The 18,620-nt window shown below is 45.9% G+C and overlaps 1 protein-coding gene and 1 long non-coding RNA gene across 51 annotated transcripts in view; one reads left to right on the plus strand and one right to left on the minus strand.

Moving 5' to 3' along the window:
• LOC102551138 (uncharacterized) overlaps window positions 1-18,620 on the minus strand; it is a 31,527-nt gene that overhangs the window by 10,657 nt on the left and 2,250 nt on the right. Inside the window, exons 2-11 of one of the 50 annotated variants that reach the window (XR_015634256.1) lie at window positions 16,277-16,387; window positions 15,748-15,879; window positions 12,044-12,547; window positions 10,891-11,329; window positions 7,828-7,919; window positions 6,989-7,088; window positions 6,570-6,790; window positions 4,446-4,684; window positions 2,956-3,037; window positions 2,582-2,655 (exon numbers count right to left, since the gene is read on the minus strand). This is a non-coding gene — a long non-coding RNA (uncharacterized LOC102551138). Of the gene's footprint in view, window positions 1-932; window positions 1,254-2,051; window positions 2,656-2,955; window positions 3,038-4,445; window positions 4,685-5,156; window positions 6,063-6,569; window positions 6,791-6,988; window positions 7,089-7,827; window positions 7,920-10,890; window positions 11,330-12,043; window positions 12,548-15,747; window positions 15,880-16,276; window positions 16,388-18,620 lie in introns of those variants that run through there. The other 49 variants (XR_015634273.1, XR_015634244.1, XR_015634241.1 and 46 more) reach the window with 49 other exon arrangements.
• On the plus strand, window positions 946-17,441 carry Nxpe5l1 (neurexophilin and PC-esterase domain family, member 5-like 1). The gene is made up of 6 exons (XM_087579533.1): window positions 946-1,024; window positions 7,435-8,177; window positions 8,912-8,994; window positions 12,183-12,248; window positions 13,477-13,689; window positions 16,719-17,441. Exons 1-6 carry the CDS (start codon window positions 968-970, stop codon window positions 17,249-17,251), a joined length of 1,695 nt encoding a protein of 564 aa, XP_087435659.1. The 5' UTR covers window positions 946-967; the 3' UTR covers window positions 17,252-17,441.

Below are 18,620 nucleotides of genomic sequence, written 5' to 3' on the forward strand. Positions count from 1 at the left end.
GGCATTGCACTCATGTAGCAAGGACATGGACAGAGCTTTTCATACACATACATGAAGGAAACCTGTCACAAGGTTCCTGCTCTTTCCAATAAAATTATTTTGACACATACAGAAAAAAACCTCAAAATTACATCAAATGCTAATCCAAATGTGACATTCCAAGCTCTAATCAGAGCTGCCTTAGCTGGCTCACTCTCTTCTTTCTTTCCTTCCTTCCTTCCTTCCTTCCTTCCTTCCTTCCTTCCTTCCTTCTTTCTTTCTTTCTTTCTTTCTTTCTTTCTTTCTTTCTTTCTTTCTTTCTTTCTTTCTGTCTTTCTGTCTTTCTGTCTTTCTGTCTTTCTGTCTTTCTGTCTTTCTGTCTTTCTGTCTTTCTGTCTTTCTGTCTTTCTGTCTTTCTGTCTTTCTTTTTCTTTGGAGCAGAATGTCTTCCTCCTCTGTGGCTCTTCAGCCTACCTCTGACTTCCCAGTAACTGCTGTGCAATTGGCATGCCAGGATAATAAACAGCAAACATGGATGCTGCTCTTAACACACAGAGTTTTCCTAGCCTATTGGTTGAAGACACTCCCCCCCGCCCCCTTCTTACAGCAAGAACAGGTATTACACTAGAACCCTCAGGGGAAAATAAAAAAGTTAAGATCCCATTTACTCCCTGTGGGTGTCAATGGGGACACTCTGTTGGGCACACTTTCCTGCTGGCTCACTGGGAATCAGGAGTCTTTGAACATAGAACTTGAATTCTGCCCCAACATCTATGTAACAGAGCCAGCAGGACCTCAGCACCAACTGCTGAAACTTCTGTCTGGCTGCATGTACGCACGTCAGATGACAGTGCGAACGTAAATGAGAAGCCAACACAGTGAATCAGCTCCTCTGTCATGGGAGGACCTGCTAACCTTATGATGCTTTACGAGCTGTCAGGATTCATACTTACAACTGAAGGAAAGTCCAGGCTGTGTGGATCTGTTCATGGGGCAATTCAAGGACTACAAGATTCTGACCGTGGTCTTGGTCTTTCTGGTTTTAGTAAGTACTTTCCCTGCCTCCCGATGGCTTCCTTACCACTTCTCCCATGGGTAGATCGGTTAACTTCTTTAATCTTGGAGAGTGAACCGGGGGCTTTCATTCCTCCTACTTCTACAGCTGAAAGATATTTGGGGCATCAGCTGCTGGGGAGAACATCACTCTAGAAGGAGTGTGAGCAGGTACCGTGTGTTGGACTCCATCAGGGAATTTAAGCTCAGAAGAAGTTGTCCTGGGAAGACCCAAGGAGAAAAGTATAGGCGAGTATGTGGACTATTGTTGGGAAGGCCTGAGCAAATGTCTGCTTGCCCAACATTGGGCATGAACAGCAGACAAGAGAGCTTGGTGAATAAATGGGTTGATTGGGGTTACTTACAGTAGCGCGAGTAAGAAGTTGCCCCTAACAACCACATAAGCAAATGTACTCCACATACAACCTCTGTACAGCTGCATACATGGAGTTCGCCCTGTTATTAGCACTCACCTGTACATGCTGCAGCCCCTCCAGACACCGCTGGAGCTGGAGGAGGACTGCAGACAGAGGGAAAGGATGGGAGTGGGGCTGCTGGAATTTCAGAGAAGGATCTAAGGACCCTCCAGAAACCTCTGCCAACACGGGAGTCGGCAGACTTGGCCTTGCTGAGGTTCCCTGGCCTGTTCTCACCGCTGCTCTGGGAAAATGGTAATTAATGGCTGTGTTCCACACCAGCAACTCCTCAGTTCTCTTGACTTTAAAGGATGTTGTCCTCTGTGTCCAGGGTAAAGAGGAAGAAGTCTTTCTATGTCTGGTCCCATTTTAGCATTGAGGGGGAAAAGCCAGGGAATAGGAAAACTCTTGTGTGTACATACACACACATACACACACACACACACACACACACACACACACACACACACAGGGAGAGGCAGGGGTGAAGGTGATCAGTGAGAGTGAGACGGAGATAGACCATAATGGGGTGAGTGTGATCAAAATGCATTGTATACATGGATGAGACTGACACAGTAAGTAAGAAAACAAAGTAAGACTGGACAGTGTGGCTCCTACTTTAATCCCAGAACTCAGGAGGAGGCAGAGGCAGGCAGATCTATGAATTCAAGGTCAGTCTGGTCTGCAGAGCAAGTTCCAGAACAGCCAGGGTTACAGGGAAAGAAGCATGTTCCAAAAAAAATGCAAAAGGAAACAAATTTAAATCCCTGCCTCCTGCAAAAGCAAGGTAAGAGGTTAGGATAAGCCTCTGTCTCTTCTATGAAGTTACATTCAAGAAAAAGTCAAGAAGTGTCAGGAGGAAGCTTTTCCTATTTGTCTGTCTATGAAAACAGGAATTTTAACTCACAGGGTATTGTTATAGATATTTAAGCAGTACAGGTTTTTTTTGCATGAAAATATAGATTTCTTACTTGACTTAGAAGATGAATGATTTGAAATACAAGAAGACAAATTGGACATTCTTCTGAGAGCAATCAGAGTGTAAGAGACTAAAAAATGAATGCCTTCTTTCCAGAGATGGTGATCTCATTTCCACAGCAACTGTGTGTTGTATGAAAGGCAAGGTTTGTTACCTACTCCATTCCTAGGATGGCGTACAAAACAAGCTCCAGGCCAATAGTGCAGTTAGATCCGTCTCAAAAGTGACCTAAAAAGGGGAACCCAACAAAACAGGGATTACTATGGAGCATCTCAGAAGGCCTTTTCCCTACTAAATCTACCGACTGTTAGTGGTTCCTGTAGAAAGAGGAAGACGTTTCCCTCAGTGCTGTGGTTACTGGTAACTTGCCGTGTACTTGAGAGCCACCTTAGTTAAACTAATGAGGACACACCCAGAGGAAAGCAGACCTGGAAGAGGGAGGAATACGAAGGAGGGAAATAGAGGGCAGGAGAGGGCTCAGCGGTTAAAAATGCTTGCTGCTCTTCCAGACAACCTGAGGTCAGTTACCAGCACTTATGCCCAGTGGCTCCCGATGCCTGCAACTCCAGTTCTGAGAGATCTGACACCCAACTCTGACCTCCATAGGCACCTGATCAATATACAATAATTCAATAAAAAGTTTAAATTTATATCAATACATAATTAACGAAGAAACCTTAAATTATTCAAACAAAATGACTGAATTTGTATCAATACCTGATCATAACTAATAAGAACATTACATCCTAGATCATAACAACTGGTACACAACAAATGACCAAACCTATCCACCCCAACTTAAGGGACCAGGGCAACGGTCTATGTAAAATTGCTTCCTGCTGAACTGGGGTGGAGAATTCCTGTTAGGGCCCTAAGGAGGGAAATGGGTAGTTGCTCAGGCTCTGTATTTCTCCAGTCTCCAGATGCCTGTCCAGCCTCTGTATTGTTCAGTCTCTGTGTGAGTGATGATTAGGGCTAGCCCTTTAGAAGTTGATTGCCTGCATAGTTTAGACAAATCAGTGACTGAGACAGTCTGTGAATCCCCTGAATTAGCCCTTAAGGCCGAACAGCAGACATCAGAATGAGGGGAAATGCCTAAAAAAAAAAAAAAAAAAAAAAAAAAAAAAAGAGTCTGTGAGGTTAGATAAGTTTCAGCCCCTTCCAAGTCCTCTAGTGTTAATTTGGACTGTCCCAGTCACAGTGAGTTTCGTCAGTCGCTGTCCATGGACTGACAGCCTGGTTAGTTCCTATCCCTAGGCTGTGCAGGGAAGGGGTGTCTGAGCGTTACCAGCAATCTTGGCTGCTTGTCCTTGATTTTGGAAATGATTAACTCTATCCCCAGGGTCCCTTCCTGCAGCACAGGTTGGTCCTGTCTCCCAAGGCCAGAATTTTTTAAAGGATTTTTCACTTGAAACCTCAGTTTTATAATCCCTATTTTTGCAATGGAAACTCCCTTGTTTCTGGCAACCTGGGAATCCAGCCAAATGGCACTCATAGAATTGTAAACTCTTTCTTTCTATCTCAAAGACAAATTGCTATACTTTCCCTTTTCTCTGTAAACTAGACCCGTAGACATCAGCAGACAAAGGTCAAGATGGATATGGGTTGCTGTGTGTAGTCACTCTAGGTAATATTTTGCCTGTGTCCCTGTTCCTCACCTTACAGTAGAGACAGAGGGTGGTGGCAGGTAGACCAGGACCCTCTATTCATAATGGGGAGGACAGTATTTTTTTTTTACCCTCCCACATGGAAGAGGTTAATTGAGGACATTGGAGACAGAAGTGGGGAGAGAAAAGAAAGAGAAAGACGAAAGACAGCAAATTGTAGAGAAGGCCAAATACACTCTAGGAGTGCCATGACTTTCTAAGAGCCTTTCCCCCATCAATGGGAAGCCCTCTTTCTCTACAGATCATAAGCTGAGTAGTAAAAGCATGTCAACTGACAGTCTGGGTGTGTGGTGGGAAACTCCTTTCCCCATCTGAGAGCCAGTATCAGTTCTACTTTCTAGGCTGAGGTACCTGGCTTGGGCCCAAGTCCTCTTGGTTGAAGTAACTCCTGCAGCTCACTGTTCCTAGTTTCCACTCATGACTGAGCTCTGTGTCCTCAGAAAGAAGGTAGCTGATTTGATCGATAGCAGTGGCTTCCTCAAATAGGACTTGAAGTGGGCCAGGCATAGGGCATGGTGCTGGTTCACAGGTTATCAGATAGCCAGTGTTTCAGTGCTCTGTAGAGGGGGGCCACAACTATGCCATGGGTGCTGTGGGTATAAGATTTTGACCAGAGTTAATTTGTTTGGCTTTTTTCATTACCCTAGCAGTAGCCACCACAGCTCTTAAACCGATGGGCCATTGTGTGGTGACAGATTCTAATTGTTCAGATAGTATGTCCCAGGGCATTTCCATGGCCCTGGTTATCTGTAAGTCCAACTTCATGTCACGAACAAAGAAGGTGATTGTGGTGTTCAGCTTATGTTAAAGGTCTTGTCCCAATCAGTGCTCTGTTGTCACAGCACATTTCAAACGACCTCCAGCTTCATGCTTGAAACAGAGGACGTGAGTCCTCAGTGTCCTACTTCGTTTTTTTACTTATTATTATTTAATGTGGGATGGGGTGTGGTTGGAGGATTCAAGATGTGTGTGTTTGTGTGTGTGTGTGCATGTGTGTATATGTGTGTGTGTGTGTTTGTGTGTGTTCATTGCTGTGAACAGACACCATGAGCAAGGCAGCCATTTTAAAGGCAAACATTTAATTGGTGCTGGTTTACTCTTTCAGAGGTTCAGTTCATTATCATCACAGTGGGAAGCCTAGCATCATGAAGGCTGACTTGGTGCTGGAGCTGAGGTCTACATCTTGATCTAAAGGCAGAGAGGAGCAGTGTCTCTTCTGCCCTGGGCAGAGCTTAAGTATAGAACACTCAAAGCCCACCCACATAGGAAGACACTTCCTCCAACAAGGACACACCTCCTAATAGTGTCACTTCCCATGGGCCAACACATTCAAACCAACACATCCCACTTCCTCCCCCCATAGGCTTCTTGAAACACATGAAACTATGGGGCCATAACTACCCACAGCACTTTACAAAATGCATTTAGTGCAACTTGCAGAGTCCCCATAGTCTATAGCAGTCTAACAATGTAAAAAGTGCAAAGTTCAAAGTCTCATCTGAGAATCATGCAATCACTTAACTGTGATCTCCTATAAAGTCAAAATAAAAAAGCAGTCCACAGACTTCACACCACAGGATACACATTACCACTCCAAAATGTCACATGAGGAAATACTGTCCCAAAGCAAGACTAAAACCCTGGGGAGCAAACTTCTAAGTCTCTATCTCCATGTCTGATGTCAAAGTGCTCTTCAGATCTCCAACTTCCTTCAGCATTCTGGACTGCAACAGAATCCTTCTCTTTGTCTGGATCCACTTTCTCTTAGCAGCTTTCCTTGGCATGTATCCCCTGGCTTTGGCATCTCTACATCTTGGGGTCTCCAAAGCAACATCAACTTCTTGTTCTGATGGCCAGGGTCCACACATGATCTTCTGGCCTTTTCCAAAGGACTTGGGCCACTTCTCCAGCTCTGCCTTCTGTAGCCCTCAGGGTTCTGGCTAACTCCACTTCACTGCCGATGATATGCTTGGTGGTCATCACAATAAACATTCACTCTCAGACCAGCAGTTAAGGCCTTGCCATTTCCTTGAGACTAGCTTGGGGAAGGTATTTCCAAACCCATGGGTCTGAGTATTTGACTCCTTGACATACTATCCATGTCAAGAGCATACACTCCCTTAGGAATATATCCATTTAGGCCTTTATCCACTCCCCCAGAAACTCTGCCCTCAAATTACCCAAGAGTGAGCAGAAACTGCTAAACTTCCTGCCGCTGCCCACCGAAGGCTGGCACTGTAAGCCATCCCTGACCTTGGCCCATGCTCATCCATGTTATAATCTGGCTGTGAGTGATGAATACACAGAGAAGTAATTTGTATGTTGGTCCTCACTGTATTCAACATACAAGGTTACTTAAGTAGCATTTGTATGCATATATTATATACTACCCACGTTCATGAACATAGTTTTTAGGTAATCCTTCACAGAATCCATTTCCTGGCCTCCTTTGCCACATTTTTTAGTTCTACTTACCCTCAAATCTTGTTGATTTACCAATGTACACAGTGAGATTCCTCTCGGTTCTCTGTCTCCACTGCCAGTTTAGATATTTAAGTTCTTGGTTCTGCAGAGCGTGTAAGCTTCTAAGCTACTACTCTTCTCCAGCATACCAGATGATGTCAGCAGTGGGATCAGCAAGATGGCTCAGCAGGTGAGGGAGCTATTTACCAAACCTGATGACCTAAATTGATCCCCTGGACATGGAGGGAGGAGAGAAATGACTCTACAAATTGTCCTCTGACTTCACATGTCAGCCAAAGACACACACACACACACACACACACACACACACACACACACACACACACACACACACTGTTTAAAAAGAAAGTTCAAACCCAACAGGCATTTGAAGCTGGAGAAAAGGCTCAGTTACCATTGGTTGCTCTTACCAAGTACCTGGGTTCAGTTCCTAGCAACCATATGGCAGGCCACAACCATTTGTATCTTGAGTTTTGAGTTTCACAGGATTCAATGTTCTCTCCTGGATTCCTTGGGGACACAGAGAGATGAAAGCAAAACACTCATACACACATCAAAGAATACTACTAATAAAAAAAGGACAAAGAGGAACACCATGGGCATTCCAGTTTCCATGTTAATATAGGGTGACTCCTGTGGGAATTTCCAGAAATTCTAGTAACACAATCACCCCAGCCTTGCAATGTTTCTTGCACATAAATGTCATGGTGACTCAAATGCCTGGCTAATGAAGGACAGACAGAAAGACACAGGCAGGTCAGACACCTAGATGCTACTCAACAATAGGAACCCTCCTTCCAGGAAGAAAATGGGACACACACAACACACTGGAATTTTCCTATTGCTTTACCCACAGGTGTTCTGCCTCATGATGCCTTGGCCTGAGTCCATGATACCTTGGCTCGAACAACCCCATCCTGTCTCTGAAGATGTCTCAGACTCCATCGACTGGGACTCTCTTTCTCAAGAACTCCCCAACTTGACCAACCTTCTATACTGGCCTCCAACTGGTGGAGACAGGGAAGACTTCCTGGCCTCTACCAGCCCCAGAACCTCTACCTACCACTTGAAAGGACCTGCCCAGGCCAACTATACTCTGGGAAGTAACCTAGAGGCCATCCTTGTGGCTCGGGATCACTGGGGTAGGCCCAAAGCTCATGGTGGAGATCTGTTTCGGGCACAGCTGCTGGGTCCAGAATTGAGAGCAGGAGTCCCAGGGGATGTGAAGGATCTGGAGAATGGCACTTACCTCTTGTCCTTCCCCCTGCTCTGGGCTGGATGGGCCCAGGTGCAAGTGCGACTGATCCACTCCAGTGAGGCAGTTGGGGTCCTACAAAGAGTCTGGAGAGGAAAACGAGCCACTGTTGATTTTAGAGGGCATTTCCGAGGAACAAATAGCATTCAAGAGACTGTCATCTGTAACGTGGACCCCCAGTCAACTGGAGCCAAAGGGTCTACCTGCCAATACAAGGATGTAGTTTCTGGGGAGATCTGGTTCTGTGCTCAACCCCGTACTTTGCCCTGCAATGCTTTAGTGGGTCACTCGAGTGGAAGTTATCTGAAGGTGACCACGCCACATGATGAAGACCTGCTGGCTGGGTAAGAAATCTAGAAACTTGAATGAGTCCCAGTCTTAACCACAGGCATGTGGAGGTGAGAAGACAACTGGAGGAAGTCAGTCCTCTTCTTCCACCAGGAGGGGCTCAGGTATCAAACTCAGTCTGTTGGGTTTGGCAGCAAGAGCATGGTGGTCATCATCTTCACTCTCATCATCTCCATCACCATCATCACCACCATCATCATCACCACCATCATCAATTGTTATTTAGAGATTCCTACACCTGGAGTGAACTTGAGTTTCTGGTGTGGTTGAGAGTAACCTCCTTTTAAGGAAGGCTGAAAAGTCAAGAATTCAAGAATGTCCTTGGCCTGGGGTCAATAAGCATGAGAACTTGTGTTACAAAAGCAGGGGCGGGGAATGGTGGTTGTGGGAGGGTGTTATATTTCCTAGTGACTGTTTGTGTAAGAGCAATAACAATTTATTATTCTTTCTAGACTATAGTGGCAGGGAAATTGCAATTTCTCTCTTACTCTGTTTATTATAAAAGGGAACTATGAGACTCCTCTTTTATTTTAACTATTCATGTACTCATAAGACCCTTCCTTGTGTATTCTTCTTAACCACTCTACTTGCCCCATGTAGTGTGCCCACTTTAGTGTAGGGACCCGGATTTACACAGAGGATAAATAACCAGTCAGCAATGGTCTGCTCTTTGCAAATCTAATTTCATCTATTCAACCTCCCTCACCGCTCACATTCAATGTTTCTTCAGGAATGTGACTGACCGGAAACTCCCTTCAGGCATACCTCCAATCCTTGTCCTACCAGAAGCCCAGGAGAACATGAGAAACATGGGTGAGTGAGGCTGGGACATGTTGGGGTTGGGGCTAGGCATCAGCTTAGATGGGCTGTGTGTGTGTGTGCGCACACGTGTGTGTAAGTGTTTCTGTTTGTATCTGTGTGTCTCTATTCTCTGTATACATGTGATAGGGTGTAGTGGTGTGCATGTGTCTGTCTCTCTGTGCCTATGTTTTTAGGCGTGTGTGTGTGTGTGTGTGTGTGTGTGTGTTGTATGTATGTGTGGGTAATGTAAGTGTGTGTGCCTGTGTATCTATGTCTTTCTCTGTGCCTACCTCTGTGTCTCTCTCTGTCTCTCTGTTTCTCTTTCTGTGTGTTGTGTTCGTCTGTGTGTGTGGGTCTGTATCTCTGTATTTTTGTGGTGTATGGGTGGTGTTCACTTTCTTGTACAAAAGGATACAGACATAAGTCTGATGACAGAATGTTCTCGCTCTTTATCTTATTTTATTTTACTTTAAGTTGTGTTACTTTTTTTTTTTTTTGCAGAAAAAGCAGTTTCAACTGACAGTGATTTGTTATCTAAGAGTGCTCAAAGCTGGAAAAAACTGGGGACCTGCCCGAGGTTAACTGATTAGAGGGTGTGCAGTACTCAAGCAGGAAGAGCTAATTCTGCTCTTTCCAGCCACAGTCAGCAAGCAAGGGTGGACCACAGTACTGACCACAGAGTTTCCAAACACAATGTTTGCACAGTGACTGGCAAGTGCTGAGTGGCCTTGCCTAGCCAAGCACTCACAGTATTCAGAGGGACCCAGCCTCTCTCTTGATACTTCCTCAGAAAGGAAGGAACTGAAGGCATTGACGTCTCCCTCAGAGAAGTAAGGGAACCCTGGATTCATCATATTCCCAACCCAATGGTGAGCCTGAAGTAGGGTCAAGAGAGATCTATAGGGGACTCCCCAAGAACAGACAGAGCTGTATGAGGGAGGGTAGTCATTGAGACTCCACATGAACCTCCTCCACACACACAGAATCAGAAAGAAGTTTTAGTAGAAACTGCTCAACAACTAAAGGACACTAGGCACAGGATGGAATGTACCAGTGGCTTTATGCTCTGCGCCTGAATATACCTGATACAGTGCCTCAGGGGAGGCCAGGTCGGGTCCAGAGCCTCAGTCACAAGGATCCAAGTGTTCAGCCCTGTGGCCATGGCTGCCTGTGTCCAACCACTTGGACGGCCCAGGTTGGAGATCAACTGCCCTGACCATTAGCATCCTCTAAGCCCCAAATGCATGGTCACTGAGGGAAGTACTTGAGTTCTTTCCACATGTGGGCAACCACTTCTATCAGGAAAGGTGCTCCTACGGCCACAAGCAATCAGCCCCAGGCTGGAGGAAGCTCCAGGTGCCACATGAGTTCTCAGACAGTGAACCTTGGTACACATAAAGGTCATTTTTGGTTTTGGTGACAAAGTCTCTCACTGAGCCTGGAGCTTTCTGTTCAATGAGGCTGGCTGGTTAGTGAGCCACTGGGGAGGCCATCTCTACCTCCACCCTTGCTGGGGTTTGAAGCATACTCCATCCAGGTTTTGCACATATTCTAGGGGTCAAACCTAGGTCTCCATAATTGCACAACCCACTGAGCCATCATTGGTTAGTACTGGGGCTATGACAGCACATTTCTTGGGTTCAAATGCTTTCCCTGCCTTTCATTGTTCTCTTTCAAACCACCACAATATTGACTTGGGGATACTAGTCACACTCAGATGGCACACACACATGCTCATATATTAAGAGAAAGAAAGAAAAGAAGAAGGGAAGGAAGGAAAGAAGGAAGGAATAAAGAGAGAGAAAGAGAAAGAAAGAAAGAAAGAAAGAAAGAAAGAAAGAAAGAAAGAAAGAAAGAAAAACGAACGGCAGGGTAAGTCCAGCTTCTACTGGGCAGCGTGGTGCACACCTGCTTTCTTGGCACTCTGGAAAAGGAGGATCACAAATTCAAGTCTAGCACCACCTGATATTGAGTTCAAGCTAAGGATCACAGCCAGGGCTTCTCTTGCAGCTTAGGTGCGTGGCCAAGCCATGGCAGCTCCGTCTTCTCTCATCTTTGACACCAATAGCATTTTTCATCAGACTTTGGTCACCTTCTCTCTGCTTTGAAGAGGCCTTTTCAGGGTTCCAGCTTTGCCTTTGGACCCCGAGGCTGAACTAACATTCCTGTGGATTATCTCTGTGGCTCATCCTGTATCCTAGCTCTATGTCCTTTTGGCTCCCCGCAGCAGCTTTTCTTGGTGTGTGGTGGAGACAGCAGGGCCTAAGCACTATGTGTGGGGATGTAGCACTCCATGGCCTTGCTCTGTGTGGTGGTCTTCAGCAACTCTTCTGCAGACTGCTTCCAACTGTTGGTTGAGAGAGAGAGAGAGAGAGAGAGAGAGAGAGAGAGAGAGAGAGAGAACTGTTGTTGTTTGAGTGAGGTTTTTGTTGTTTTCTCGTTTTAGATAGGGCCTTACTGTGCAGTGCTAGCTGGCCTGGAACATTCTGTGTGTAGCAGGCTTGTCTCGACCTCACAGAGATCTGCTGGTTTCTGCCTTATGAGTGTTGGTATAAAAGGTGTGAGCTACCCCAGCTGGTGCTTGTTTTTCTTTTGAAACAGTGTCTTGGCTAATACAAGGTGGCCCTGAACTTGCTATATAGCCAAGGATGAGCTTGGACATTTTTTAAATAGAAAAATATTTTAAGGTTTTGTGTGTGTGTGTGTGTGTGTGTGTGTTTGTGGGTGTGTGTGCATCTGTGTGTCCTTTGTATCTCTCTCTCTCTCCCTCTCTCTCTCTCTTTCTGTGTGTGTGTGTGTGTGTGTGTGTGTGTGTGTGTGTACTCATACATAGCACAGTAGAAGTGTGGCACTAAGAGGGCAATGGCAGAAATAGGTTCTCTCCTTCCACCCCGTGGGTCTCAGGATCAACCTCAGGCCTCAGGCCTGACGATGGGGGCATCTTAGTGGCCTTTGAAAGTTACTTACCTGTTTATGATTGTGTGTGCATATGTGTGGGTGCGGGTTACGCATGCCATATGTATGTGAGGTCAGAGGAAAGCCCTGTGGAGTCAGTTCTCACCTTCTACTTGTAAGTGGGTCGTGGAGAATTGAACTCAAGTCGCCACCAGGTTTGCACAGCAAAAGCCTTTCCTCAGTGATCCATCTAGGGGGCACAACCTCAAATTGTGATCCCTTTGTTTCCATCTCCTGAGTTACAGGCCAGAAGTTGATACAACTGGTTTATTCAGTGCTAAGACTTGAACCCAGAACATCAAGTACAATAGGTAAGCATTCTAAAACTTAGAGCATCTCCAGAAATTCACGTTCTTGTTCTTCACTTCTTTGTTTTGAGGCAAGGTCTGACTGTGTAGCCCTGACTGCTCTGGAATGTGGTATGTAGACCAGGGTGGCCTTGAATTCACAAACTTCTGGCTGCCTCTGTCTCCCAAAGGCATGGGCTACCATTTCTGGCCCATCATCATTGTTCTTGATCACGGTGAATTGTCAGGGTCCCCATCCATAAGTGGAGACATGAACAGTGTTGCCCCTGAGTTTGGAAGTGCACACATGGAGTCTCATCACTCTAGAGGTGAAGGCAGGAGGATTAAAATGTTGTTTAGTTAGGATTTCATTGTTGTGAAGAGACACCATGACCTTATATAAAAGACAGTTACTTGGGACTGGCTTACAGTTTCAGAGACCCCATCCATTATCATCAAGGTGGGAGGCATGGCAAATCTAGGTAGTTTGGTGCTGGAGAACGAGCTGAGGGGTTTATATCTTGGTCTGAAGGCAGCCAGAAGGAGGCTTTCTTCTGTAGGCTACCAGGAGGAGACTGGAATTCTAAGTTAGGTAGAACTTAAACCTCGGAGACATCAAACACACCCCCACATTGACACACTCCCTCCAACAAGGACACATCTACTCCAACATTGCCACACCTCCTAGTAGTGCCATCCCTGTGAGCTAAGCATTCAAACACAGGAGTCTATGGGGGCCAAACCTACTCAAACCACCAAAGACGTCAAGGCCAATATCAACTACACAGGAATTTATGGCTACCATGCTTACTTAAGACTGTTTCAATTACTCATGTGCGCTCTCTCTCTCTCTCTCTCTCTCTCTCTCTCTCTCTCTCTCCCTCTCTCTCTCTCTCTCTTTGGAATTTACAATGCTCTGTAAGAATGAGTTGATATACTACATATAAAGTTTGTCGAAGGTTGCCTGACTAGACCACTTAAGTGGCTAGTGGGCAATGATGACCTGAGTTCAAACCCTAGGATATACATGGTGAGGGGAAAGTACTGACTCTCAAATGGTGTCTTCAGAGTAACACATACACACACACACACACACACACACACACACACACACACACACACACACACACACACACACAAATGTGAAATATTTATTTACATAAAAGGGAAGAAGGTGAAATGGTATAAGGTTTTTTGTTTGTGTTTTGTTTTGTTTTGTTTTGCATCTGCTCTTTTCTTCTCTCCCCTGTAGCCCTGCCCTCAAGGCCCCCATGTCACCCTGGCCACCTATCTCCAAAACCCTCTGGATTCTACCACCAAGACAGATGGCATTCGACATTCTGTTCTAGCCGCTCTTTCCCCACTGTGGACAGCGTCCTGAACTGCCTGGCTGGACGCATTGTCTACATGATGGGGGATTCCACACTCCGGCAGTGGTGGGAGTATCTTCGAGACACAGTGCCCTGTGAGTGACCGTGAGGGGAGAGGAGGGTCTGTTAGGACTCATGATGGAGAAGCCTGACAGCGAATTCATTGAAGGAGAGACTCCCTCGCTTAGTAGAAAGGTGGTGCAGGCTGCTGTGATTTTCTGAAGGGCAATGAGTGAACGAGTGGGGTGTGTGCTTTGTTTTATGAGATGAGGTCTCACTATGTAGCCCTGGTTGGCCTAGAACCCATTATGGTGATCAAGCTGGCTGCAAAGTCACAATATCCACCACCCTGTGCATTCTGAGTTCTACACTTAAAAGCAAATCCCAGCTGAGTGTGAGTTTTAAGAACAGTGTGTCATGCATGTGCATACATGCTGGTGTGTGTGTGTGTGTGTGTGTGTGTGTGTGTGTGTATGTGTGTGTGTGTGTATGAATCAAGGAAATATTCACAGAACTCAGGCTGGCCTGGAGCTCCATGTGTAACCAGGGTTGATCTTGAAGCTCTGATCTTCCTATCTCTTCCTCCCATGTGATTAAATGACAGGCATATGTTACCACACCCTGTTGGTGTGATGCTTGAGGTATTTGGGATATAATGCAGGGTTGTATGGTAGGCAAGATGTCTACTAACCTATGCACATTCCCAGCCTGCCAGAAGGAAGTCATTCAGGAGAATAGGTAAAGGACAGGGCTACAATCCTTCAAACAATGCAATGTGGGGTGAGAGCAAAAGAGCCATTGCTGTGTTTCTAAATAAAATCTGCAGCCACCATCATGTGTTTGTGTTTGTGTGTGTGTGTTTGTGTGTGCGTGTGTGTGTATGTGTGTGTGCCTGTGTGTATGTGTGTGTTTGTCTGTGGTGGAGGACAGAAAACAATTTCTGACGTCACTCTTAGATACAGTCTACTATGTTTTATTTTATTATTATCAGTGTGCATGGGCATGCTCATTGTGTGTTCATGTGTGTGGTATGTCCAAGGTTGTGCACATGTCCTGGCACACATGTGGAGTTCAGAGGACACCTTTCAGAAGTCAGTTTTCTGCTTCCATGGATGGAGCTCAGGTCTTCAGGGTCTTTTACCTATTGAGTCATCCGCTAGCCCTGCCACCCCAGGCAAACATCTCATATGCTGAGCTACATCCCTGCCACCATTGTTTATGGTCATGGTAAAATATCCTTGGATCTCAGCATCCCTGCCTAGAGTGCAGAGAGAAATACAACAACAGCCTGAGTATAGTAGTGTACTCCTATGGTTACAGCACTCTGGAGATATGTCTCAGGTAGGGTTTACTGCTGTGAGCAGACACCATGACCAAGGCAACTCATAAGGACAACATTTAATTGTGGCTGGCTTACAGGTTCAGAGGTTCAGTCTGACATCATGAAGGTTGGTAACATGGCAGCATTCAGGCAGGCAAGGTACAGAGGGAGCTGAGAGTTCTACATCTTCATCTGAAGGCTGCTAGAAGAAGACTGGCTTCCCGGCAGCTAGGATGAGAGTCTCAAAGTCCATGCACACATTGATGCACTTTCTCCATCAAGGCCACATCTACTCCAACATGGCCACACCTCTGAATATTGCCACTTCCTGAGCCAAGCATATTCGAACTACCTCAAGATACTGGCAGTTAGGTTGGGAATTCCAAGTCAGCCATTTCCAGCTACAAAGAAGGTAAAATCTAGCATGGCCCACATAAGACTCCCTCAAATGGTTGTGTGCACACAAGAGTCCCCTCTGTTGAACACACACACACACACACACACACACACACACACACACACGCTTCATAACAATTTTTGAGACAATTGCCTCTTATTGACCTAGAACTTTCCAAATAGGCTAGGCTGGGTGGCCATCAAACCCCACATATCTTATCTATATGTTGCCAGCTATAGCCTTACAACCAAAAGGCACCAAGTCTGACTGTTTTTAATGTGGGCTCTGTGGATCATACTCAGGTCATTGTATTTGCATAGCAAATCTCTATCACTGAGCAAAACCCCAGCATCACAGGGGGATTATAGGCAAGTAGACTACCACTGAGCCATACCTCCCCCAGTTCCTCAGTGAGAGATTCTAGCAGGAGCTTACCACTGAGCCACAGCCAGCCACAACCACAGATATGGAGCACTACCTCTGATGCTCCATTGAGGGGGTAGGGAGTGCATCTCAGGAGTGGAGCACGTGTCTAGCATCTGAGAGGCCCTGGGTTCATCCCCAGCCCTGCAGAATAATAGAAGGAAGAAGTGTCATGAGATGAGAACAGCAATGATTAAAATGGTCCTACTCAGTGGCTCACAAGTGCACAAGCTCAAACTCCAGGGAGTCTGACACCCTCTTCTGGCCTCTTGAGGCGCCTGCACCCACTTGCACATATCAGACAGAGACACATGTTAGCATACACATAATTAAAAGACAAAATCATCTGAGTGTGGTGGCCCATATCTCTCAGGATCTGGAAGGCAGAAGCAGGTAGCTCCCTATGAACTTGAGACTAACTTGGTGTAGTCTATTCCAGGTCAGCTAGGACTACACAGAGAAATGTGTGTGTGTGTGTGTGTGTGTGTGTGTGTGTGTGTGTGTGTGTGTGTGTGTGTGTGCTGGGTATAGTGCTGCTTACCTTTGTTCCAAAGACCTGTAAAACAGAGGCAAACAAATCTGTGACTTCACGGCCAGTCTTGTCTACTAAGTCAATCTCAGGCCAGCCGTGATAGCGTAGTGAACCTTGTTGCTAGAAAACAAACAAACAAACAAACAAACAAACAAACAAACAAATGAGATGTATACAAGAAGATAATTAACAATCCCATGTAAATGTACTCTGTGTTTGTTTGCGTGTGTGTGTGTGTGTGTGTGTGTGTGTGTGTGCACGTGTGTGTACACTCACATACTCTAGTGTGTGAGAAGATCAGAGGACCATGTGCAAGAGTTGAGTCTCTCCTACCATTTGAATCTCAGGGAATTAAACCCTAGTAATGCTTGCTGGCAGCAAGAGCCCTTCCTGTCTGAGCCATCTTGCTCTGTTCCCTATGTTAAAACCTTGTTTCTCCTCCTCTTTACAGCCCTGAAGCCAGTTGATCTACACGCCACTTATCAAGTAGGTCCCCTGATGGCCGTGGAGACAACTCGGGGGACCGTGTTGCACTGGAGGGCACACAGCTGGCCCCTGCGCTCTCGTCTCACCCCAGTGGCCTCCCTGCACTCTGTGGCCAGAGAACTACATGGCCTGGCCGGGGGACCCTACACAGTGGTGGTGCTGGGTATGGGAGCCCACTTCACCACGTTCCCTCCCTCCATCTTTGCTCGAAGACTGGCAGGGATTCGGGCAGCTGTGAAGGCCCTGCTGGACCGGGAACCCAGTACTCTGGTCGTCATCAAACTGGCCAACACTGGCTACAAATCAGTGTATGGCAGTGACTGGCTCACACTCCAGATGAACCGCTTCCTCCGCGCTGCCTTTGTTGGTCTCCGCGTGGCCTTTGTGGATGCGTGGGAAATGACCTCCAGCTTGGCTGTGCCAGACGACATCCACCCAAGGAAGCTTATTGTCCGCAATGAAGTGGAATTATTTCTGTCCTTCATCTGTCCCACCTGAGTGCTCCTGAGGGATCTGAGGCTGAGTGGATGGAGAGAGAGCCTGGGTGTGGCCGTCTCAAAATGAACTTCTGTGATGGAAAGCTGAAGCTACCCTGGCTCACCCACTATGACACTGTGGGTCCGTATTTTATACTTCTCTCTGTGCGCCACGTGGATAAATCTAGTTCAATAGAAATGATTTGCATTGTTTTCTCTTTTTGAGTGTAAGGGGTTGTGCGTGGTGTGTGTACACATATATGTACAGATTGCTTGCCCCTCTGTGCACACAAAGGCCAGAGGACATCTTGGTTATCCTGCTCTATCTAGGAAATGCTGTTTAGCATGACTCAGTATCTGGTGTTGTTTCAATCTCATGGAGTCTGGCACTAGGCAGTATATTTTAGGCACATTTAAGTCCAGTATAATTTGGGTTTCCTAGTGTAACACCATCCCATGTGTACAAGGAAGCAGAATACATCTTAGAGACCTTCCTCTGTATTCCACTTTGTATTCCTGGGATAGAAGAAGAAAGAGCCATTGTGGCTGCAAACATTACAGGGTCTAATACGAGCAAGGATTCATCACAGTTTTGCAGGAGCGTTCTTTTCCTTCTATTGACCAAGGGCAAAAAGCTACTGATAAAAATGGGTATACTAGGGCCTCTCCTGCCTTAACCTTCCTACCATGCAGGAAAGGAAGGCAGTACCAATAGCACATCCATAAAAAAGGTCCATCCCAAAGGCCTTTGTTGATGAAAGGGAAGGGGATGGTTAGAGATGGGATTTCTAGCAGGAGAGATGGAAGTACATGGAGCATAATCTATGTGATAGAAAAACAGCATTGACAGAAATATCAGGGGGAGCCCTGTGGATACAAGTGTGGTTCTTAGTGCACAGGAGCAACCAAAGTGCCCAAGAGGAGACGGCTCTCCTCTGTTGCAAAAAGACTGCTCTTGTTACAGTACCAAATGAAGCTGCAAGTTATTATCTAAACCATCAGCAACAGATAGCATTATGGAAAATACAAAATCAACTTCAGTAAGCAATATTTCAGATAATCTCCCTTCCATTATCATACAAGTAATGTTCCCACTGTCAGGGCTTCCTAAAGTGTACTTCAATATACTTAAATCTGTATTATTGTACTTGCACTGGTTCACTATATTACTCCAACCAAGTTATCTCTCATCCATGTGGCTAAATATTTGCATACCATCTTTTATCCAGCAATCGTATCCTAAAGGATAAAATAAGTCCTTAGCATGGCAAGATAACATGATGCTGTCTCCTGGTAGACGGCTTCCTTTTATACTCCAAGACAAAAGCCTTTGGTGTTCTGCATTGACAACATGAGAATTAAGAGGCAGTCCAGTCTGTAACCCCAAAAGC

This window comes from Rattus norvegicus, chromosome 12, assembly GCF_021556685.1.
Source record: "Rattus norvegicus strain SHRSP/BbbUtx chromosome 12, alternate assembly SHRSP_T2T, whole genome shotgun sequence".
In the NCBI taxonomy this organism is placed as follows: Eukaryota; Metazoa; Chordata; class Mammalia; order Rodentia; family Muridae; genus Rattus; species Rattus norvegicus.

Coding starts and splice junctions, on each gene's coding strand:
- Nxpe5l1 (XM_087579533.1), top strand. CDS start 968: ATGGGGCAATTCAAGGACTACAAGATTCTGACCGTGGTCTTGGTCTTT. Junction 1,025..7,434: donor TCTTGGTCTTTCTGGTTTTA/GTAAGTACTTTC, acceptor CTTTACCCACAG/GTGTTCTGCCTCATGATGCC. Junction 13,690..16,718: donor TCTTCGAGACACAGTGCCCT/GTGAGTGACCGT, acceptor TCCTCTTTACAG/CCCTGAAGCCAGTTGATCTA.